At 57.8% G+C, this 22,867-nt stretch overlaps 1 protein-coding gene and 1 long non-coding RNA gene across 4 annotated transcripts in view; one reads left to right on the top strand and one right to left on the bottom strand.

The window, feature by feature from the left end:
* SLC38A10 (solute carrier family 38 member 10) overlaps positions 1–14,744 on the bottom strand; it is a 41,977-nt gene extending 27,233 nt beyond the window's left edge. The window contains exons 1-7 of one of the 3 annotated variants that reach the window (XM_026483909.4): positions 14,337–14,744; positions 11,019–11,136; positions 5,592–5,637; positions 4,750–4,843; positions 4,362–4,505; positions 3,062–3,186; positions 98–200 (exon numbers count right to left, since the gene is read on the bottom strand). In XM_026483909.4, the coding sequence (XP_026339694.1) occupies positions 98–200; positions 3,062–3,186; positions 4,362–4,505; positions 4,750–4,843; positions 5,592–5,637; positions 11,019–11,136; positions 14,337–14,435 (729 nt within the window). In that variant the 5' untranslated portion in view covers positions 14,436–14,744. Of the gene's footprint in view, positions 1–97; positions 201–3,061; positions 3,187–4,361; positions 4,506–4,749; positions 4,844–5,591; positions 5,638–9,969; positions 10,986–11,018; positions 11,137–14,336 lie in introns of those variants that run through there. The other 2 variants (XM_026483911.4, XM_044378693.3) reach the window with 2 other exon arrangements.
* Positions 14,745–14,963: 219 nt separating this feature from the next.
* LOC113244522 (uncharacterized) lies at positions 14,964–17,357 on the top strand. Its single transcript, XR_003312413.4, has 3 exons — positions 14,964–15,053; positions 16,443–16,707; positions 16,818–17,357. It is a non-coding gene; the product is annotated as an uncharacterized LOC113244522 (long non-coding RNA).
* The last annotated feature ends 5,510 nt before the right edge of the window (positions 17,358–22,867 follow it).

Raw genomic sequence — 22,867 nt, 5'->3', positions numbered from 1 at the left:
CTGGAAGGGAAAGGAGCGAAGGGCAAGCCCGCAGGGGGGTCGAGAGCCAAGCCGGCTCCGGACGCAGGAGAGGAGGGGCGGCGTGAAGGGCTCCTACCGTGACGTAGAAGGCGGTGACCACGTTGAGAGAGCAGGCGAATATGGAGCCCATGGTCTTCACCGACGGCTCGTCCAGGCTGTCGTACGTGGGCAGAACCTGGCTGTGTAACGAGGAGCGGCTTCACCAGGTGGAATCCGGAGAAAGACACGCCCTCTGCCCGCCCTAGTTCCCAGGTCCCCAGTCCCCAGCCGAGTCTCCAGCACCTTCTTCCAACCACACCCACCCCACGGTAGCTCAGGGCAGCGGCTGAGGTCTGGACGGCGGAGTGCAGCCGCACATGGCCGCAGCACCCCACAACGAGCTCTCAGTAAACACTTCAGAAGTGCCACAGGATGAAAGGCCATTTGTCCCACTGAAGCAGGAGTGTGACCCCCGCACGGAGTGCTGGGCAGCACGGAAGCAGCACGTGTTCACAGGGCAGGCAGGAAGCGGTTCAGAGCATTGCCGTCACGAGAACAGGAAGTTCAACAAACATAAGCAGGGCCGGGCCACCTGCCCTCGCCTCAGCACTGCCGCTCAGAGCCCACAGGGACAGAGAGCAGCTTCTGTCCCGTGCACGGCCAGGGCCGGCAGCGCAGTGCTGCCGGGTGCTGGAAGGTACACGGCCACCGGGCTCTCTGCAAATAGCAGACAGTCCCTGACCGGAGTAGGTGGGCGGGGTGGGGGGGCAGGGAAGGTCCGTGTGCAGACCTGGGAAGGGCAGCTCAGTTAGGGGTGTCCAGACACAGAGGCAGCCACTCTCCCTCCCTACTGTGGCGTCCCAGTGGCTGGGGCAGAGAGAGCCATGGCCAGTGGTCATGCATGCGGGATGCCAGCTGGCAGGGGTGCGTCAGGATGCAGAATACTGTTGCCAACAAATGGACAAGCATAACAGTCAGTGGAGCCAAACCCCAAAACCACCTTCGAGAAAGTGAGAGGAGACATCACTGAAAAGCTAACAGGAACCGGTGGGAAGGACCGGCTGGCAGAAGCTGACGCCTGTGCTTCCCAGCTCAGGCAGGCGGTCCCATCGGGGCACCCACGGTGGGCAGGGGGTGCCCCAGACAGCTGCCCTCCCCTCGGCCTGGCTGGACGGCTCCAGGCAGCACCTGCCCATGCAGCCCAAGCCGATGGCAGAGGGCCTGAAGGAGAAATGGCACCAACACCTCGGTGCCGAGCAGCTCCTCGGGCTGGGACAGGGTCCACGCCAGCGAGTGCCAACCTGCGGGAGCGGAGTCAGACCCCAGGATGGGGATTTCCATCCCCTGGCCCCAGCACACACCGGGAGCTGCAGGTGCTGTGGGGGGGGGGGGGGGTGCCTGACACGGAGGCAAGAACAAGTACCAAAAGGTCAAGGCAGCGGCCCCCCCAAACCTGCCTGTGCTCCAGGAACCCGCTGGTGGGAGCCACAGACGTCCATTACGACCCACCTCGGCACTCCACAGAGCGTTCCCAGACTGCCCACCTTGCCGCGCGGCCTCCAAGACTCATCTACCCAGGTCAGATGGAGCTTTCTACATGCGGCCCCAGTGCACAGACCCAGGCGTCCGCGTGGACCAGGCCCCTCCGTGCTCAGCACTGTCCGGGCTGCTTCTCTGGGCCACAGAGCCTAGTGGGTCTGCACTACCAAGTACTCATTTACTAGGAAGTAACACCGGAAAGGGCCAGACAGCAAGAGAAGGCACAGGCCTGGCCCATCCCTGCAGAAAGGACACCAGTCACGCAGGCAGCGCCTGGCAGTCACCTGGCGGTCACCAGGCAAGCATGTCTCTCACGAACTCTGGTGCAGAGATGCAGTGGGAGGGGAGAGCTCTGTCTCTGCCTTTGGCAAATGCAAATGTTCTTAAGGGTGGAGAGGTCAGTGAACAGGTCACTCCAAGCTCCGTGGACCCCCTTGCCAGCCGCTCACTGGGGAGAACGTGGGCGTTATCCATAGGGCTGACGTTCTCTGAGCAGAAGCAGCAGCTCTGGGCTCACAGCCCTTCGAGAACCTATAATTTGACCTAAGAACCAAAACCAACAGATGTGCGCTGGCTACTCCGTGGCCACCACCAAAAAAGCCCAACCACGGGTTTATTTTTTAAAAAGCAAACTCCCAGACGAAAAGGACAACTGGTAACAAGGTACGCCGTACGAGAATGTAGCTTCTGTCGCCAGTTATAATAGGGACGTTAGACAGCGAGAGCAGAGCAGTTCTGGTGGGAACCGCGCTGCCGAGAGAGACAGGAAGTGGGAAATGACGATCTGGATCTCGCATGTGGGTGTAAACACAGCAGCACGAGCAAATTTTATCTGCCACGTTAGTTTACGATTGGCACAATACATGCCCACTGGAGCTACGGGGGGCCGGGTCTGCCAGCCCCCCCTGCACTGATGGTCTTTTCCCGTCCGTGCTGGATTTACGCCTCTCTTTTGAGCGGGTTACCGTTCCGACCGGGCATGAATCACTGGCTCCTGTCATTCGGTGGCGAAGGTAATGCTGCTGGAATTATGGAAATGGCCTGATCCGCATTCACAGAGCTCTGCGTGCCAGAGAGAAAGCACAGCCGCGCACGCGCGCACCCCTCTGAAGGCACCCGGCGGCAGTCGGAAGTCAATGTTTGTGCAATTTCCTCTTAAATATTCTCACACGAACAGCTCAATTCTGGCAAAATGCTTGGGACTGTGTGAATCAGATGGTTTTGGGCTGCTCTGTGTTCCCCGCAGCCAACTCTTCTGGGGGGAGGGGGGCGCACTGGGCACTGTCCCCAGTACTGCCGGCAGCACATCTCAGAAACAAAGTCGAGTTCTCTCTCGATAAAAATACACACAGCTCTCTCCCTCAACTTGGAGGGAGACAAGTCACAATAGAACAAGACATTACATGTTGGTGGCCTGCATCACCAGCTACAGAGAACAGATGACGCCCCCCTCCTGGCATCGGACTCTCGCCCCGGGGAACACACCCGCGCCTCGGGCCCCTGGGGAGCAGACAGTACTTACGACTGGCAGGCGAAGGACATGCCAAAGATGGGGATGCAGCGGAAGACACCCTCCCAGCGCACGTAGCTGATCCGCTGCAGCCACTGCCCCCCGAACAGGCCGTGCTTGAGGGAGGAGAGCACGATCTGCACAAGGACGAGAAAGGAGCGCTCAGGATGGACCAGCCCATGAGGCAGGACTCGGGACCCCCGGGCTGGGACAGGTGGGGTACTGACGCTGCCGGGGCCGCGCCACCGAAAGACATGCAGCTCGGCCGCATGCTCCCCTGTAGCCAGACCTGGTGCTGCCGGCTGGGGGTCGGGGGTCCCACACCCCCAGTTTGCTGTGCCATGAGCTGGACGCACACAGCCAGCAGGAGCTCCTGCTGCAGGGCCTTCCTCGCACTCGAGGCAGCTGCCCGTGCTCTGAACGCATACAGCAGACGGGGCACAGTGAGGCCTGCCCGCCATGCCCACCTCAGTTGCCACAGGGATGGGGCAGTCCCTACAAACCGGGCAGGCCCTTCCCAGGCCCATCCGGACACTTTCCTCTTCTTTTTTTTTCTTTTAAAGATTTTATTTATTTATTTGTCAGAGAGAGAGAGCGAGGACAAGCAGGGGGAGCATCAGAGGGAGAAGCAGGTTCCCCACGGAGCAAGGAGCCTGATGTGGGACTCGATCCCAGGACCCAGGGATCATGACCTGAGCCGAAGGCAGATGCTTCACCGACTGAGCCACCCAGGCGTCCCTTTTTTTTTTTTTTAAGTAGGCTCTACACCCAACGTGGGGCTCGAACTCGCGACCCTGAGATCAAGAGTTGACGCTTCACCGACTGAGCCAGCCAGGCACCCCCCCACACACACATTTTAAAAGACAAACCCCCAGAGGACAGGCCTGTCTGGAGAGTAGCACAACAGTCCCTGGGTGGCCTTCAAAACCGGGAGATGCTGGGAACGGCCACCCGGTGCTCCGTTCTCTAAGGAAAACCTAGAGCAAAGATTTCCAGTGCGTTCGCTCAGGAGCGAGCATGTCTGACCCCCACTATGAATGGGCAGGCCCGCACTCAGGCCCCAGAGGCTCCCACCCCGAGGCCTCCAGGCGCGCGGCAGGAAACGAGCCATCTGAGCACACGCTGCACACCGCCCCCCACCCAGAACGGGCCCGCTGCGAACGTTCGTCTAGAAAACCAGCCGCCCCGGTGACGAGGCGCTGGCGTCACGACTCCTGACAGGCAACATCCTTCCGTAGACGAGGAGGACGACGCTAACGTCCCCGGGCTTGCCAGCACCCTCCGTCGGCCCCAGGCAGCGCGCGGCGCTCACCACGAACATGAACACGCCGTAGAACACGAGGGCCATGGCGCTGAAGGACTGGATGGACGCCATCATGTTCCTCTGCAGGCTGAGCGGCAGCACGATGCACAGAGACACGGCGAAGAGCAGGAACACGCGGAACGTGCCTGTCACCTGGGGGGAGCCGAGCACGCTGTCCAGCATCACCCCAGTGGACCCCCCGAGTTTCCAACCCACAGGCCTGGGACGAACCCCAGAGCACGCGGACGCTTCTTCTAACCGACCTCCGCTGCCAGCCTCACCCTGCCCCCCCCGGTCCCCACGGGGCTGAGAGGCAGCCCGCGGGGGCGTCACAGGCAGCCGCGACGGGAGCCACCGCCAGCATGCCAATGCCCCGGGCCCCTGAGTGTGTTCTCACCTGAAACCCAAAGAGCCGAGCGAAGAAGTTGGACCCCAAGTCGCCGATCACGACGTAGAAGGCCATGCAGGTCCCCAGCATCAGCCCGATCATGCTGCGGAGAACGAGGTCGGCTGAAAAGGCCCCACCCTGGCAGGAGTCTGCCGCCGCGCCCCCTCGCCGAGACCCGTCCCCGCCCACGCGGCTGGCCTGGGACCACCCGACGGCGGCCCGCTGAGATGCGGTGTGTGGCGACCGCCAGCCTGCAAGCCTGGGCTGTGCCCGGCACGGTTCGCTCGTTCGCGCGGAACGAACACCGAATAACGAAGCTTTTCTCTACGCAGGAGGCCGTGTGAGCTCCTCCCGGGGCTCCCGAAATGCGGCGGGCTGCTACACCATTACAAGATATTCGACTGCCTTCACAGGGCTGCTCCTCTGCGCTCGCGACTTCCTGACTGACAAGCCTGAAGTGCAATTTCCCAGCAACGTTTTCACCTCATGACACTTGACTCCGAAGGGACAAAGAGAGGACACTTCCAGGTTCGTGCTGCCTCAAGGCGACCGTGCGTGGGGCTTAGGGTGCATTGGTTTCGGGAGCAGTGCTGAGTTCCCCCGAGTTCCCCATTTTCACATCTTTCTTAGTCAGACTTAAATGGGACTTTCGCCCTTGACACAAATCATTTTAAGGGTAACAACAAACTGAACTTTCAACTGTTTCATAAGTGACGCTGGAGAAAAGTACCACCTTGTAAAGCAGTCCGCATCCGAGACGTGTGGCTCAGTGTGAAACGGCCCTCGGGCTTCTCCTCGGGGCGGGTGAAGAAGGACAGAGGGGGTGAGGCCAGCGAGCAGCCACCACGTACCTGGTCTCCACCAGCATCTTCCCAGCCTTTCCGTAGGCGTGCAGCGCTAGTGCAAAGAGAGAGAACTGGCAGTCAATCCACAGCATGAAAAGCACACCAGTAAAGACACCACCGAGGGAAGCTGGGAAGGGCAATCTGACAAAAACCTGCTGGTCCTGCATTTCAAGGGTGCGAAGAGAACACTAAGATTCTGGACCCATGGTTTTTTCAGGTCTACCATCAACAAATGGAAACCATAGAAAAAAGAACAAAAAGGAGAGAAAGACACAGGCAATTGATTTTTTTTATTAAAAACACGAAAGAGAACTGTGCCCGTGAAGTGGCAGTCTCCCCACTGTCCCCACGGAGGAGGTGCGCCCGAGACCGATGCTGTGCGTGCACCCGGGCCAGGCGAGGGCGGGGACAGTGCGGCCGGGTTCCACATTTCCGCCACCCGCACCAAAGGGCCTTGGCTAAGGGCTTTAGGTTCACCCTCTGTGATTCCAGAGGAAAACTTGGAGAATCCTTTCTAGTGGGGCACTTTGGGGGGCGAGGGGACAAGAGGTCTTAGGACTGCCCCCCTGGAGGTAGACAACCGAGGAGCCGGGCTTGTGAGCAGCGTTTCCTACAGCGGAGAGGAGCTGCCTGTCCTTCCTTCCTGACAGCAGAACTGCTCTGAGCAGATGAGAGTAAGAGCTGGCTCGGCAGGGCCCCTCCCAGGACTTCACTGTGGCCCCCGGGAACCCTGCATCCCTCCACCCTCTAGGGAAGTTCCCATCTCCCAGGAGCGACCAGAAAGGGGTGCGCGTGACAACACAGCCCAGCTTCCTGCTCCGAGGAGACCCGGAGAGAAGGAAACATGCAGCCAGTTGGTGTGAATGAGTCCAAACAACACTCATCACTTCTCAATGACTTAGGAAGAGGTACAGTGTTGCCAAATGCAGGGGAGCTTGGCACATGACACAAGGGACAGAGGCCACGAATGGGCAGAAGGCTGGTGAGCAGCACAGGCCCTGCCTTGAGGGTCATGCCGGCCTCCCCAGTTTGTCTGACTCCTTGCCACAGACTCAAGGCCCAGCTGAGACCTTCACAAACTAAGGACTCCAGACAGCAGCCAGCAGCCCAAGGCCTGCTGTCACCCAAGGGAGGCGCTCCAAGGCCCCCAAGGACAGCCGCTGGGCAGCACGCCTCTAGACAGGACACATAACCCAGTGCCCCACAGAGGCAGCCCCGCTCCCGGCCGTCCCTTCTCTACGAGAAGCTGAATAGCTACGGTGCCTTCCAAATGCTTGGAGCAGCTGCCAGAAAAAATTCCAGAACACACGAGCATCCTGGACGCGGAGGTAATGGAAGGTATTCAGCAAGTCAGGGGACCAAGGCGGGAGGCGGCACTCTTCACCCAGACACCCAGAACATCTAGGGGGCTGTCCCAGTTTCTGGCCTCCCCACTCACCCCTTTCTTTACCTGAGCTCCCCCACCCCCCACTTCAAGTGGAGATCCTGAGTCTTAAACAGAAATGCCCAGCAGCCCCCTGCCCTTAGCCTCCCCCCTGGCACGGCACTGGAAGGGCAGAGGGGGCCCGGGACTGTCTCTCGGGGGAGGAACCACAGTGATGGACCTGCCCCAGCAGGCCGGCAGGTGTCTGTAAAAGGGGTTCTGAGCAAGCACGCCTCTCCCTGTGACAGGCACTCTGCAGCCAGCAGGCCAGGCTGCACGGGGACTAGGAGTAGGTGTGGCCTCATACCAGTCTAACCAGTGCTCTTGTGCAAAGCGAGGACTGGCGTCAGGAGGGCTCTCCCAGTCTTTCCCTGGGAGGCCAGACAGCAGCTTCCCCTCCTGGGGGCCACTGCCTGGCTTGTGGCTCGAAGGCTGCTGTGGACACAGGGCTGACTCTTAGACTACCTGGTTCAGTGCAGGACCCTGGCCCCACTCCTGCTCTCTCCAGCAACTATCCAAAGCCTCCCCCTGACCGATGGCCAGTGTCAGCACGGCAGAGAAGGAGGTACGCACACCAAACCGTGCTGTTCAAAATAGGAGGGTGTTGGGGCGCCTGGGTGGCACAGCGGTTAAGCGTCTGCCTTCGGCTCAGGGCGTGATTCCGGCGTTATGGGATCGAGCCCCACATCAGGCTCCTCTGCTATGAGCCTGCTTCTTCCTCTCCCACTCCCCCTGCTTGTGTTCCCTCTCTCTCTGGCTGTCTCTATCTCTGTCAAATAAATAAATAAAACCTTTAAAAAAAAAAACAAAACAAAAACAAAATAGGAGGGTGACCTCAACCCAGCCGTCCCCAGAGCCAGGCCTCGGACTGCATGTCATTCCCCAGTGCCACATGCACAGAGGACAATAGAACATTTGTTGGATAAATGAGAGTGTAGAGACCCCCGGGCACCAGAAAGCTTGGCTTTACAGCTCTCATGCCCAAGCCACATATCCACGCAGGTGGGTCAGACATCCGAAGACCGGCAGGGAGAAAACTGGCTGGACAGGCCATCTGCAGGCCCCACCCCAGGCCCAGGAGTGGGCAGCAGGCTGACCAGGGCACCAGGACCACAGACACAGTGCCAGAAGCATCTAGTGCTCACAACTGAGAGCTCAGAGGCCACACTCAGCACGGTGGGGTCCGGGCCTTGCGGTGGCCTCAGGGGACTGAGACCACTGGGGGAGGCTGACTGGCTGATGTGCCTATCTTCTGAAATGAGGTTTAGCAGTGTCGACACGAGGGCCCCTGGGGGGCTCAGTCAGTGAAGCATCTGCCTTCAGCTCAGGTCATGATCCCAGAGACCCGGGATTGAGCCCCACATTGGGTGCCCTGCTCAGCGGGGAGTCTGCTTCTCCCTCTACCCCTCCCCCTGCTTATGCTCTCTCTTGCTATCTCTCTCTCTCTCTCACTACCTCAATCTCTCTCTCGAATAAATAAATAAAACCTTTTAAAAGAAGTCTACGCGGGGGCGCCTGGGTGGCACAGCGGTTAAGCGTCTGCCTTCGGCTCAGGGCGTGATCCTGGCGTTCTGGGATCGAGCCCCACATCAGGCTCCTGTGCTGGGAGCCTGCTTCTTCCTCTCCCACTCCCCCTGCTTGTGTTCCCTCTCTCGCTGGCTGTCTCTATCTCTGTCGAATAAATAAATAAAATAAAATCTTTAAAAAAAATAAAAAATAAAAAAATAAAAGAAGTCTACGCGAAGCAGGATACACAGGGCGAGGGAGTGGCGGGTAGGAAGTGGATGATTTCACAATGCGGCCCAGGAGCAGCCACCAGAACACCACAAAACACAGCGGTCCCGCCAACGGACACTGCAGCAGCGCCCTGGTTCCCGCCTGGGAGAGCTGACCCTCCGCAGCGCCCGCGCGCCGGCCGCAGCAGAGGGGGCGGCACTGGGGTCACCGAAGAACCGCGGCAAAGCCCCCTCACGTCTGGGCGTGGCAGACATCCTCCGTGAAACCACCCCCCACACACCCCACCTCTGCCCTGGAGCCAGTTCGTGTGAGCCGCGTCTGCCGCTCCCGCCCCTGCTCCGTCTCCACGTGTGGCCGAAGGCCATCTTGGCCACACCCCTGCCCCCAACGCTGCCCGATGCCCACGGATCCAGCAGACGATGCGTGCTGGGGCCGGAGGCTCTGCCAACCAAGGCTGTCGGTCCCGGATCCCAGGGCACCGGGATGCAGGGGGGGCCTCCTCTCAGGCTACCCTCTCCAGACATGGCACAAGCTCTCCTGGGGTTTCTCGCCCAGGAGAAGGCAGAGGATGAGGAGAAAGACCCTTTCAGTAAGTCTGTCCAGGTGCGGGAGGGCCCCCGACCCACAGGGTCGGAGGGAGAATCTCATCTCTTCCCGTCTGGGACCCCTTTCCAAGTGGTCAGGTCTCTGTTTCTGAGAGATGGTCCCGGGACCGAGGCTGGACCCAGGGCAGCCGACGCTGCAGACCGGGCCACGGGGTCTGTGGGGGCTCACACAACTGAGCCACCTCGTTTGGGACTGAGGGCACAACTGAAGACCACTGGTGGTTTGGGATCTTTTGTGCTTCCAGCAGATGGGCTACGGTCACCACGAGCAGCTAAAGGCAGGAGCCTCAGGCAGCCCAACGAGGGTGACCACGTCTGCTCTCCTTGCAGTCTCTCACACCCAGCCAAACCGGTTTGCCTTCTCAGGGACTTTCTAAGAACAATCAGACAGACTGCTGTCAAAAGCCACCAACCTCCGCAGTCTAGGGTCACCTGTCCTCTGTCAGGGCACGGCCGAGCACTTTGTGGGACACATGGTAGGGGAACCCTGCCATATGTCGACCCTCAGAGGGGAGAAAAAGATCACCCCGGAGACCACAGCCCTGCAGGCGGAGGAAGGGGCACCTGGAGCACACTTCACCCCGAACTGCATGAGGTCAGCTCAGCGTGGCCCGTTTACCTGTAACTGTCATTTCCTCAAGTGACTCCAGCAACAGGGAGAGCCTGACAGCACCATCCTCATCGGGAAGGAGAAAAGGAGGCACTCCTTCAGCTTTGAGGTCAGAACAGATGCTAGGGTCTTGGTGCCAATGCAAAGCAGGCGAGCTGGAAGGGAACCAGAGGTGGCGCTGCCAAAAGCCCACGCGTGGACCTCGCAGATGTTTTTATTTTGTTTGGCCCCTTGGAATCTGCACACCACTTCCTCCCGCCGCCTCCTCTCCGCCGTGAGAGTGTGAGCGGACCCAGCGCCCCGGCCACACATTGGCTGGGGTGGGGGGTGGCAGGGCTTTCAGCCAGAGCCCAGGGATTCTCCCCAGCTCCTGAGAGCCTGCATACCATATCTTGCCAGCACGGAATGCAGAGCACAGCAGCCTAAGGGCGGCGGGGATGTCAGGGCCCTGCCCTCAGGGCCAAGTACCCCAGGAAACAGTCCAAACCAAAAGGAAGCAGAAAGCGCAGCCTCCTCGCCCTTGGCCGAATTCAAAGGAAGAAAGACCTACAGGAAATGAAATTACAACCAAGAGCATCAGGAAACAGCAGGGCTAGAGAAACAGGGGACTGGATCCCGGCCGCCAACCCAGGCCAGACGGCCGTCTCCTCCACACCATTCCAAGTGGGGAAGCGTCACGGCCCCCCGCAGGCAGCTCCAAAGGCAGGCTCTGGGTGCTCCGGAGAGCAGACAGTGAGCAAGTGCACAGGGGGCTGAGGACTGCTGGTCCTGCCTGAATTTGGAAGGGGAGGCTCTCCACGGGTATTTGCATAAACAGGAAATAGGAGAACAAGTGTCACCTCCTCCGTGAAGCACGTGTGCCCAGCAACGGTTTGTAAAAACAGCATTACATCTTAAAATAGGAAGAAAACCTGCTGTTCAAGGAACCCTTTAAGCATAAAGTGGAAGGAAAGTAAATAAATAAAGGAACAAGGCCCCAGAGCCCAGATCTCACACTGCACTCCCCGAAAAGGGGCTTGCGGACGCCCAGCTGCCACCCCGAGTGCCAACGTCCTCACCCAGGCCTGCGTAGGTTCTCCGTTTGCTCAGGCTGGCGGCTTTCACCAAGAACATGCAGGACTGGTGTGTCATCCAAGAGCAGAAAACCAACAGCAGGGCCCCCAGGACGATGCCACACTGGAGGGTTGGAAGAAAAAAAGAGACAAAATAAAATGACCCGGTACTGCTGCCTCATACGCGTGGCCCCTGAGCGCCCTCTCCGCCGCCCCTGACTCTTGCAGATGCCAGGCGCCAGCTCCGCCTCGCTTCCCTGCCTACGGGTGACAACTCCCAGCACTGAAAGGGACCAATTCGCTGCATGTGGTGGCCACATGCTTTGTGACCCTGAAAGAGTGCCAGGGACGCCGCTTGCTTTGTGGCCCCTCCAAGCCTTAACGAACAGCTAGGCACCGCCAACAAGCTCTCTGTGCACCCCACTATTCCACCTTCTAGCCACTTGGATCAACAGCTATGAGTGGTGAACGCATTCTGGCGGGAAGAGATTAAAAATGACATTTACACCTTTCTTACGAGTTAAAAAGACACCACCTGACCCAGCAATTGCACTCCTCGTTATTTACCCGGAAGAAACGGACATGTGTTCAAGCAGACAGTTGTCTGCCAGTGTTTATAGCAGGTTCATTCATGATCTAAAAGCTGAAGAAACAGCTTTGGGGCAGGGACTAGGAAGTCTCGGGGAGAGTCTAAAGGGCTAGAGCATTTTTAAAAATAAGCACAGGGTCTTGGGACCGGGTTTTGAGATTGCGGTGAGAGCAGGGAAAAACCCAAGGTTGGTGCCCTGTGGGGCAGGCCAGTAGAGAACTCCCTTGACTTTGTGTTTTTGGCCAGCTGTCTTTCTTCTCTGGCTTCCAGGTCCCCCGTGCCAGGTGAGTGCCTGGGTCCCTGTCACAAGTCAGGAGCCTGCAGAGAGAGCTCGCCTTTTGTACAAGGACTTGAATGCTGCAATCAGCAGACTTCTATAAAATTTTGTGTTCATTTCTAACATCAATGGTGCCTCGGGTCCTGGGGGCTGCAGCCAGCCTGGACTTTTGTAAGAATTCCTGGGTGACTCCCTTAGATGTTGTATCCTTCTTGCTCCCTCTATCTCTGGGCAATCTAAGTGTATTTGCAGGAAAAAAAATGAAAAATAAAAGGTGAAGACACAAGTGTCCTACCAGCCTCTACGGGAGCTGAGCATACACGTAGCCCACAATCCAGCTACTCTGCTCCAAGAAACACCCCAGAGAAACGCACACTTCGCGTCAGAGCCGTGCGCAGGTGTTCACAGAGCTCCAGGCAGGAAGCGCCACGAGTGCCGAGCGAAGGCAGCGGAATAACGCACAGCACGGCCACAGAGGGGACACTCGGTAGACACGAGAAGGCGCGCGAGACTGTGCGTCTACTGGCGCAGGGCTACGACACACGCACCACTCATCTGCGGTGCTAGAGCCAGGACGCCGGGCCCGGCAGGAGGGACGAGGGGTGCTGGCTGTGCTCTGGTCCTTTATTTGGGAGCTAGTTCCATGTGTTTGTTCACTTTTCAAAAATTCGCCAAGAATACACCCAAGAGCACACGTCTCTGTACGCACCTTATACTTCAGTGAAATGTTAATGTTTTTGAAAAGTACCCAAGTTACTAAAACCAAACAAACAGAAAAACCCAAAACCCAAAATTTTTTTAAAGGGCATGGCTGTCTGACACGAACAATACACATCCCCAAACTGCCCCCTGGCCTCCAGTGGTGCTCCAGCTGAGGGCTCCCCAGGGAGCAGATGCTGCATCCAGAGGAGAGGCTGCCCGCTCTGCCAGGCCCTCGGGACAGGGGGACCCCTTGTGGTCCTGCACTTGCACGAGGGCCTCCACCACGAAGCATGAGCTCTTCCTGGGCATGTTAGCCTGGCAGGGGACTTGTGTCCGGCACGTGGCAGTCTGGGACTTGTGTCTGTGCACAGCTGAATCACCCAGGTCCAAAAGCGTACTTCCCAGGAGTCCCACCAGAGCCCTGCTGCCAGGGCACTTTACAGACCCACGTGGAGGATGGCAGCCTTGGACCTACAGAGGCCCAACCACACACATGCCCCAGAAGGCAGTTCAGGCCAGGCAAGACGCAGTGCACCCTGGGACACGCAGTCCTTCCAGAAATGCCCGCAAGTGGCCATGCACGCTGGGATTCACAGCGCTAAGTCACAGATGCTGCCCCCGGAGCTCTAGAGCAGCCAGAGTCCCTGTCCTCCTGCCCACACGTTTGCCAGCACAGTCATGAATAACTCACGTGGGAACTTAGAAGCAATTCAGGCTGGTAGGCTCAAGGTGGGGGATCAGTAATCTCTAGATTAAAAAAAAATTTTGTGTGCTATTTTTATCCTAAAGATGCTAAGTATGAAAACGCAAAGTGTTTGTTAATCTAAAATTATACTTTGGGTGCCCACTTTCAGTTTCAAAATGCGCATTTTATTCCCTATTTGGTTTCATCGCCTAAGACTGGTCCTTGCGCCCTGCAGCCACCTGCCCGGCCCCCTGCCCCTCCTGTGGCACCACACCCCTCTTCCTCCACAAGCCGCCAGCCCTTCCCAGCGCGCAGGGGGAGCAGCAACTCCATCTCTGGCACACATGAGGCCCAGGAGTTCATTTTTAGGAAAGAAGTTGCCCAATTTGATAATCTCACCAACCTCCCTTTAGTAAAGCACCAAATACCCATTTATTTGTGGATTAAACAGAAGCCAAATGGGTCCACACTGCACAGACGGTGGCTTTTTTCCATGTGGCCTTTGATGTTTGCATGACACCCATTTTTAAAATACATTTCAGATTTTTTTCAGCTAAGGTAACATTTACATATGGTAAAACCCACAATCCGGCAAATTCTGGGATCACCTTGAAACCAACACCCCAACCTAGTCCCAAGGCCAGCAGGGCTGGACCTGTGCGCTCCAAAAGTAAGTGCAGTCGGGTCAGTTTTAAAAAATTAGTACAAAGAGGGTGTGCCTGGCCGGCTCAGTCCGGTGGAGCCGACCCCTGCGGTCGGGGTCGTGAGTTCGAGCCCCACGTTGGGCCTAAAGATTACTTAAAACCTCAAAAAAAAAAAAAAAAACCGACAATAATAAGGAGAAATAACACGGAACCCTGCGGTCACTTTCCACTTCCGAACCGCGGTCTGAAATCATTAACTGTGCGAACCGGCAGGCCAAAGCCGACAGGTGCCACCGGCTCCCACACCGCGGGCTTCTTACGGGCAGAACCCTGTCGGATCCCGGCCGCAGACCCCGCCCAGCCGCCTCCGCCCAGCCCTGGTGCCTCCCAGGCCGGCCAGGGGCGACCCCTGTGCCGCTGGACTCACCTGTTTGAAGCAGAAGGGCATGGTGAGCACACTGACCCCTACTATGCTGTTCACTATGTTCGTGATCAGCCCCCAGTTGGAGGCGGCGGCCGCGGTCATAGCGCGAGGTCGAGGGCCCAGGAGCCCCGGGCCGAGGCGCTGGGACGGAGGATGTGAGACCCTGAGAGGGACGGGCGACTGCCTGGAGGAGGCGGCCTCGCGGGAAGGCGGCAGGCACGGTCAACCTCCAGACCCCGCCAGGCCCTGCGGCGGCCTCATGGCATCGTCCCCCACTCGCTGTCGCTGGCCGCCTCCACGTCCCCGCTTCCAGACGCGGAAGAGCAGCCAGGGACCTGCCAGGGCCACCTCAGCCGGTCTCCACGACCGCCTCTAAGCGCACACTTCCGCCTTCCGCAGGCTTCTCTGACCGGAAGTGACGGCGCGGGGGCGGGGCTCCGCGGGCACGCACCAATGAGAGGCGGGCCTGGAAGGGCAGGCCGGGGTCTTGCGGGGCTGGCGAGGGTAAGGATGCGGCTTGGCCCGGCGGGGCGGGCCTCTGCGGATCTCAAACCAATGGGAAGCGGGTGCGGGCTTCCCGGGGCGGGGCCTGCGGCGGGGCGGGGCTGAGGGCGGGGCCTGCCGGGCTACGGGGTCCAGCACCTGTCTGGAGCTTGAGAAGGCTGGTTTTTCCACGGATCTGGTCTCTTGAGCCTCGCCTTGCTGGGGCTGGAGGACAAGGTCAGTGGAGGTCAGGAGAGAAAGGGCAGCGCCTGTCGGAGGAGAGCGGGTTTGAAGGGTTCACTTTCAGCGATTACACTCTGGGACGGATGTGCGGGCGTGTGCTCCGTACCCTGGGCGCGGGGACTAGGGCTTGCTTAACTGTTGGAGCTGCACACTTAACCTGTTTGGAGGGGTTAGCACCCACGTTTTACGGGTGACACGCACAGGCACAGAGAGACTTGGTGACTCCGCTAAGGGCACACAGCTCGTAGGGGAGAGCGTGGGGATCTGCTCCCTGGATCCGCGCCCTTTAGAACTGCACGCGGAGCAGTGCGAAGAGAGAATCTAACATTCCAACATTAAAGGAGCGAAGGAAATGCTGTGAGAGGACAGGAGGGGTAGAGACCAGCCAGAGAAATCTAGAAGGGCTTCAAGAAGGAGGTGGCTTCTAGGCTGGGCCTCTAGGAACAAATGGGAATGGAGGAGGAAGAGGAAGGGTTTGGGGAGAGGAGAGAGCAGAGAAAGGCTCTGATACATCTGTGAATTCCTGACACCTGGCAGATACTACTGTGTGTCTGCTGAATGGACGCACAGCCACAGGAGGGCTGGGAAGGAAGGGCCTTCTCAGGATGGAGCAGGTAATTCCAAGCAGGGTGGACCGGCACAGGAAGAATTTAAGGCTGCCGGGAGGCGACCACGTTTGTGGACACATGGAGGACCTTATGTCTTAGAACAGCTTAGGGCAGCCACTAGGTAGGGAAGGCTCTGTTGCACCCCCAGGCACGAGGGGAAGAAGAGGGAATACCAGGTAAAGAGTACTTAATTCAGGGGCGCCTGGGTGGTGCAGTCCGTTAAGCCGCTGACTCTTGGTTTTAGGCTCAGGTCCTGACCTCAAGGTCCTGGGATCAGCCCCCGGGCCGGTCTCCACACTCCGCGGGGGGTCTGCTTGAGACTCTTTCTCCCTCTCCCTCTGCCCCTCCCCCCTGCTCTGTAAATAAAATAAATAAATAAAATCTTTTTTTAAAAAGTGCTTAATTCAAAGCCAAAATAGTACATGCCATTCATTCATCTTTATATAAATCATACATACATTCTGTAACCTTTTTAATTTTTATGATAGGATATGAAGCTTGAAGGTATGTTTTAACAGGGAATAATGAATACACATGACTCCACCATTCTGCTCTAAGAATATTAACAGAAACTTAGATACACCCTTTGGTCCCTCCACACGTCCACCTTCCTGTCCTCTTCACAGCTGTCCTGGGATTATCACTACCCTGACGTTATCACTCCATTACTTTTCTTTAGAGCTTTACCACGTGTGGATATGTCCCCAGACAGTTATGGGGAACATTACAATTTGTCTTTTAGTATTAATTTATTCTGTCTCCTGAGTTTTGCCAGCACGTACAGCTGCCTAGGATAAAGAACGCCCTTCCCAGCCTCCTTTGCAGCTAGAGCTGCTTCACCCTACTGCTCGCAATGAGGGCCATGCGGACCGCGGTGGGAGTGCACAGCAAGCTAGAAGGAGCCCGGATCCCTGGACACCATCACGGAGCAGAGCCGCCGCCCAGCCCCTGACTGCCTCCTCCATACTGCTCCGCGAGGGAGAGACAAACCACCCCGTTTAAGCCATTGTTACTTTGGACTGTGCTGCATGAGACCAAAGGTATAGCCTAACTAAGTCCGTAGCGTGTTGGGGTAGAGCATTTTTGCATTTATTTTTATACTAATGGATCTATACATATGTATTCTTTTGCAACTTCCTTTTTCACTCAGCTGTTGGCAAGATTCACCATCGTGTTGCTTCTCGGGGTCAGTCATTCTCGCTGCACTCTGGAATCCTGTTGTTCAAATAGCCCGGAATACGTGTATCTGTGCTCCGCTGAGGGCACCGGAGCTGTTCTGTTATTTGCCACTATAAACAGCGATGCAGTGAACATGATGGTACTTGTCTCTTTCCTCCATCAGAGCTTCTCTAGAGTAGATGCTAGAAGTGGAATTGTAGATTCAAGAGTACGCATACCGTTGGTGTTCCCAGATACGGCCAAACGGCGGTTCAAAGTACTTACAGGAGTCCTTGCTAGTTTACATCACAGGCTGGAGAATTTTTTTCAGTAAAGAGTCAGATAGCGGGACGCCTGGGTGGCTCAGTCGGTGAAGCGTCTGCCTTCGGCCCAGGGTCCTGGGCTCGAGCCCCACGTTGGGCTCCCTGCTCAGCGGGGAGTCTGTTTCTCCCTCTCCTCTCCCTTTGTGTGCTCACTCGCTCTCTTGCTCTGTCTCTCAAATAAATAAATAAATCCTTTTTTTTTCCCTAAAGAGTCAGATAGCAAATATTTTCTGCTGTGCAACCCATATGGTCTCGGTCACAAATATTCAGTTCTGCTGTTGTAGCTCGAAAGCAGCTGTAGCCAGTACACTCAGAGGAGTGCGTGTGTTCCAATAAAACTTTATTCACAAAAGCATTGGCTAGCCCATTTCGGCCTGAGGGCTATACACTGTGGTCCCCTGCTCTAAATTGTCCCCTTCGTTTGGGATCATCAGTGTGGCCGATCTGGTGAGTCAAATGAAATCTCACTGTGGTTTTACTTTGTCCTCCTTAATTACAAATGAAGTTAATCACCTACTTACATTTTATCATCCATTCTCATTTCTTTTGTGGAATGCCTGCTCATTTTTACCCACTTTTCTAAATAGCCGCTTATATTCATTCTTACGAAGTTTGAGGAATTCTATGTGCTTAATAACTCATCCTGTGTCCCTCAGTTTGGGTTTGTCCAGTGGCTCCTCGCTGCCTTAGCTTTTCATTGCTGTTGTAACAAATCACTCTGAACTTAGCAGTTGACCCAACGGAAATCCCTTATCTTACAGTTCTGTAGGTCAGAAGTCCAATAAGGATCTCCCGACTGAAGTCAAGGTGTGGGCAGACTGCCTCCTTTCTGGAAGCCAGAGGGGAGAATCCATTCCTGCTCCTGCAGTAGCCGGCAGATTCACCTCCTTGGGCCAGTAGGACCAAGACCCCTTTTCTTGCCAGCTGTAAACTGAGGGCCATCCCCAGGTTCTGGAGACCACCTCAGGTCCCCTTGCTCCACTCTCAGAGCCAGCGGTGGGGGGAGGGGTCAGCTCCCTCTCACAGTGCCTGTCTCTGACCCAGCCAGGAAGTTTTCCAATTTTAAGGAAATGGGATTAGATTGAGCTCATCGGATAACCCAGGATAATCTTTCCATCTCAAGGTCTCAGGTTCCAGGGATTAAGAGGAGCACATCTTTGGAGAGGGCATTATTCTACCTACGACGCTCATTTTGAGATTGAAGTTGTTTCATTGGCAGGAATGTCGTAGAAGTGATGCCACGTTTTCACTGAATCCTGTCGCTGCAGGGTTTTGCTTTGTCCAATTACGGTGACACTCTCTGATGGCTTGATTAGATAGGCTTCTCCGCAGTAAAGTTATCTCTTTCTGCTTTGTAATTAAGGAATGCTTTGGAAGCTGGTAATTTGAAACTAAATATCCTGGTCCCTATCAAACTTCCAATTTATCAATTTATCAATATCGGTGCAGACTCATGGTTTCCTCTTTTATTCAGTGGCTTACAATCCATGACTATCACTGTTCCCGCCCCCCCCCCATGCTCTCATGATCCCAGATCTGTACAGTGAGAACCACTTCAGCTGGCTTCTGTGTCCTTCGCTGTGTCCCTGTCATCGTCCGACCACTTTTTTTGCTTTCTTGCTCAGTAGGATGTCCCCGGCTCCTCATGTACTTTTGCTGCCATCAGTCATGTCTCCAAGGAGCCCTGGTTCCTTCTGGTGGAGAACGGCAATAGAAGCCAAGATCTGAGGCCTGGTGTGCTCGCAGCCACAGGATGCCGATGCTCCTGGGCAGCTCGGTGGCAATGCTAGGAGGCTGGTGAGTCTGTACCACACATCACGTCCAGATGTCTGCCTCAGCCTATCTGTATAGACTGAGAGCCATAGGTTCACAGCACAACCTTCAGACACTCCTGGAGGTCCAGGGCCTAGATGCCCCCTTTCTGCATTAGTAACTCCCTGGTTGATGCTCTCCCACCTCATTTGGGCTCCAATACCCTCCCCTTGGCTGCCTCCACCCCCACCTGGACCCCCGCCCCATCCACGTCGTTCTGGGTGGCCTCCCCACCGCCCAAGCCCTGCTGGCACAGACATTCTCCTCACCCTGCCCCACCTAAAGCTTTAAGGACTGAGGTGTAAGTCAGGGAAAGGAAGGGATGGAGGAAGGAAGCGCTGTGGCTATTTTTGACCCTGCACCCCGTCCACACTTACTACCCCCACATGAGATCAGTCACTACGGCTGATGGGATGCCCGTGTCCCATGGGAGACATCTGCGGCTTCTGGAACACCACGGCTGTGTGACCCCAGCCACGTTCATGAACCTCTCTGAGCCTGCTCTGGGGCACCCACCAGAGTGGCAGTTCTAATGGCAGCAACTCTGCATTAGGTTTCTGGAGACCACAGTTGTGGGCACTGTCTGGGGAAGGAGGAGGCTGGGTGTGGATCCTGACTCTGGGGGCTGCCAACCTCCATGTTCGAAAAGAGAGGGATGCTGACACTTGTCTGTGGTGAGGTGAGGACCCTGTCCCTCCCATGCTGGGGGGGTCCACTTCGCCAGGGGCGTTTCTCTGCCCTCCCTGCCCTCCAGCTCCCCCAACCTCGATCCTCACCGAGGACATTCAGGGGCCCTGTCTGGGTTCAGTCCCCGTGGAAGCTCCGGCTGCTTTGGAGAAGGTTCTAGGAGAGCCGGCAGCAGGCAGGCCCGGGCCAGGGGGCAGGGTCGGTCCTCCGTGTTTGTGAGTGGACAACAGAGTCGATGACCCCACCCTGGGCTTCCCTGTGAGGGGGCACGTAACGTCCAGCGAGGACTGGCCCTTCTCTCCCAGACGGCGTCGTCACTGGGCAATTCTCTGCTTTTTCATCTGTCTCCAGCTTCCAAACTGGAGGAACAATGGGAGGCCGGGATGGCCCCTCAGAAGTCAGTGTCAGGGACCCCGGGGAGGAGGGCTTGGGCTTGCAGCTGTTGGGGAGCCTTGCGTGGGGCCTGGCAGGCAGGGCTTCGGTGTTCCCTCCAGCCCAGTGGCGGCTCTGTCTAGACGCTACAGTTCCCATCCCCACTCTGGTGGTTCCCCCTTTCAGACCGCCTGCAGCAGCAGAGCCTCGAGGCGGCCCCAAACCCAGGGAGGTGTCTGGTGGAAGGATGGGGGAAGCCCAGGCCTGATGGCTCCGTTCCTGCCTCTCGCTGTGTATACAACCCACAGCTGTAAAACTGACAACAGGCCCAGCCGACCCGACAGGAATAGATCCCATTGAGGACCCCTCGGTGGGTCGCCATTGGAATGCACCAGTCCCCTGCCACAGCCAAGCAAGACCAGTGCCACATCCCAGGGGCAGCAGCCTCACAGAATGACCGGCGGCGCACAGAGTCTCCAGAGGCAACCCCCCCCCCCCCCACAGGCATACTTGCTTGGCCTTTGTTTCCTGGGTGAGGGCAGGGCTGGGGCCAGTTGGGCCTTGGTGAGGTTTGAGCAGCAGATGGAATGTGGTCCCCTCCACCAGCCCTGGGTGTTTGCCCTGGGCGCTTCCCCACGTACCCTCCTCCGATTCTTTCCCTGTCCCCTTCGGGAGGGGAGGCCTGTAAGTTGGGGGAGACCCAGGCTAGCCCCGGGTGAACATGCATGCCTCTGTCGGGGTCCCCAGGTTAGGGATACCCAGAGCCCAGATGGGGCTGGGTGCAGGGGGCTGGGTGGCCTGGCTTTGGGGGTCTGTCCTTGTCCCCAGGTCCAGAAGCTGCTACCCAAGGGTTTTTCCCAGAGCTCAGACTGTGGTCACCCCCTGGTGGCTCAGGTTCTTGGGGGGGGGGGGGTGGTGAGGCCCAGGCTGTGCTGGGCAGGCTGGGCTCCAGGGAGAGGAGGACCAGAGAGCTGCTCTGGCCCCCTGGGCTGGGCGGGCCTGGGAGAGCCAGGGGTTGGGGCATGCCTGGGGTCCGAGACACTGGTCATCCGCTGAGACACTGAAGCAGGGGCCTCTCGCTGGGGAAGGGCACCCCCATCTCCTCACAGCCTGGCCCCGATGCCCTCTCTCTGCCCTCCTGAGGGCCTTGCTGGGGAGATTACCCCAGGGTGCCTGGTGGGGGGCGGCCAAGGGGTGTTTTCCACAAGCAAGTCAGAGTGGTGGTTTGCCTGTGAGGTCCCCAGCAGGTTACGGGCTGGATTGTGGCCCCCCAAATTCTTATGTGCAGTCCTAGCCCCAGTACCTCGGAAAGAGCCTTATTTGGAAATAGGGTCCTTGCAGATGTAATTGCTTAAGACGAGCATGGTGGGCCCTAATCCAGTGACTGGTAATGAAAAAAAAAAAAAAGCAGCAGTTTGGACACAGAGAAAGCACACGTGTGAAGATGGGCAGAGATTGGAGCGATTCACCTGCAAGCAAGGGTCGTGGGCGGGAAGGTCGGCGCTGGGAGACAAGGCCCGCCTTCACCCTCTGGAGGAACTCAGTGCCAGCACCTGAGCTCAGACTTCTGCCGCCAGACCTGGCAGATAACGGAGCTCGGTGGTTGGAAGCCCCCGCAGTATGGAACTTCACTACAGCAGCCCCAGGACGGTGGCCTGCTGTCCACTCCGGACACTCCCGGGTTTCAGGCCCTGCTCTGCCCTCCCCTCCCCTGCCATCTCTCCTCACTACCCCTGGCTGCCCTGGCCGTCCAAGCCAGCTGTATAGTCCTGCGGGGGCCCGGTTCACCGCACCACCTAATTGGCTGCACTTCCTTGGGAGAACCCCGGGGGGTGGTCTGACGAAAGCACGTGCAGAGGAGAAACCTGCCCTAATTCCGGCAGGTGCCTGCAGGTGAAGAAGGTGAGGAGCCCACCACGGACCCCTCACCTGCTCGCCCTTGGCTCTGACCTCTGTGCTTTCCCGCCTGCCCCACGGGAAAGCCACTGATCCTGGAGCCCGGGCTCTGTGATGCCCTTGGGGAGACCCTTGTCAGGAGCCTGGCTTTCTCCAGCCTCTCCTGCCCTCTGCCCTTCTCTGTAGCACCGGCCGGCCCAGCGGGCACGGGTCCCGTGGAGGCATGGAGTTCCTGCCAGGCTACCCTCCTGCTAAAGCACCCCAGGTCCTGGGATCAGAGCCCCCAGTGCCCTTTTGCCCAGGGGAAGGGCCTCGCAGGGCTCTCTTTTCCTGGAACAAATTCTTGACCTAGAGGGCGCTGGAGCACCCACGTCGACAACGGCGGCCTCCCATGTTCTCGGAGCTCTCCGGTCTGCAGCGCACAGCGCACGGCGTCTGCTCCAGTGGAGGTCCGGGTGCCGGGGGAGGGGGTGCCTGCACCAACCGGAGCCCCTGCGGACGGGTATGAGGAGGCAGCCCCTCGAGACTGCTTGGGGGCCCGAGGCCATCATCCCATGGTGTCCCCAGCATCCTCGCATGCAGAGAGGAGGGAGCACGAAGGGACAGGCCTGCTCGGGACAGAGCAGACGGGCTGGGGTGCCCACCTGCCTCGCTCCCCACCGTGCTTCTCAGCGCCAGTGCGCTGGAGAAGCAGGACTCTTCCCTCCCAGCTGTTGGAAGGCAGAAATGAAAGCCCCCCAAAATTTCTCATTCCTTTTTGAGCCCCGAGAGTGGAAACGATGTTGCTCCTGGAGTCGAGACTTCTGTCCGACTCTGGTGTTCAGGGGTGGGGGGACCCTGGGTGCTGCGTGAAGACCCAGGGCTTGGCAGAGGGTTGGGAGGGAGGGAGGGACCCTGGGTAAGTTCTGCGCTCTCCTGGGGCCTCGGTTTTCTCATTGGTGGAATGACCGGT

Source organism: Ursus arctos, unplaced genomic scaffold, assembly GCF_023065955.2.
Source record: "Ursus arctos isolate Adak ecotype North America unplaced genomic scaffold, UrsArc2.0 scaffold_24, whole genome shotgun sequence".
Taxonomy (NCBI): Eukaryota; Metazoa; Chordata; class Mammalia; order Carnivora; family Ursidae; genus Ursus; species Ursus arctos.
Note: the sequence above shows the minus strand (reverse complement) of the source record. Positions and strands in the feature narration are given on the sequence as shown.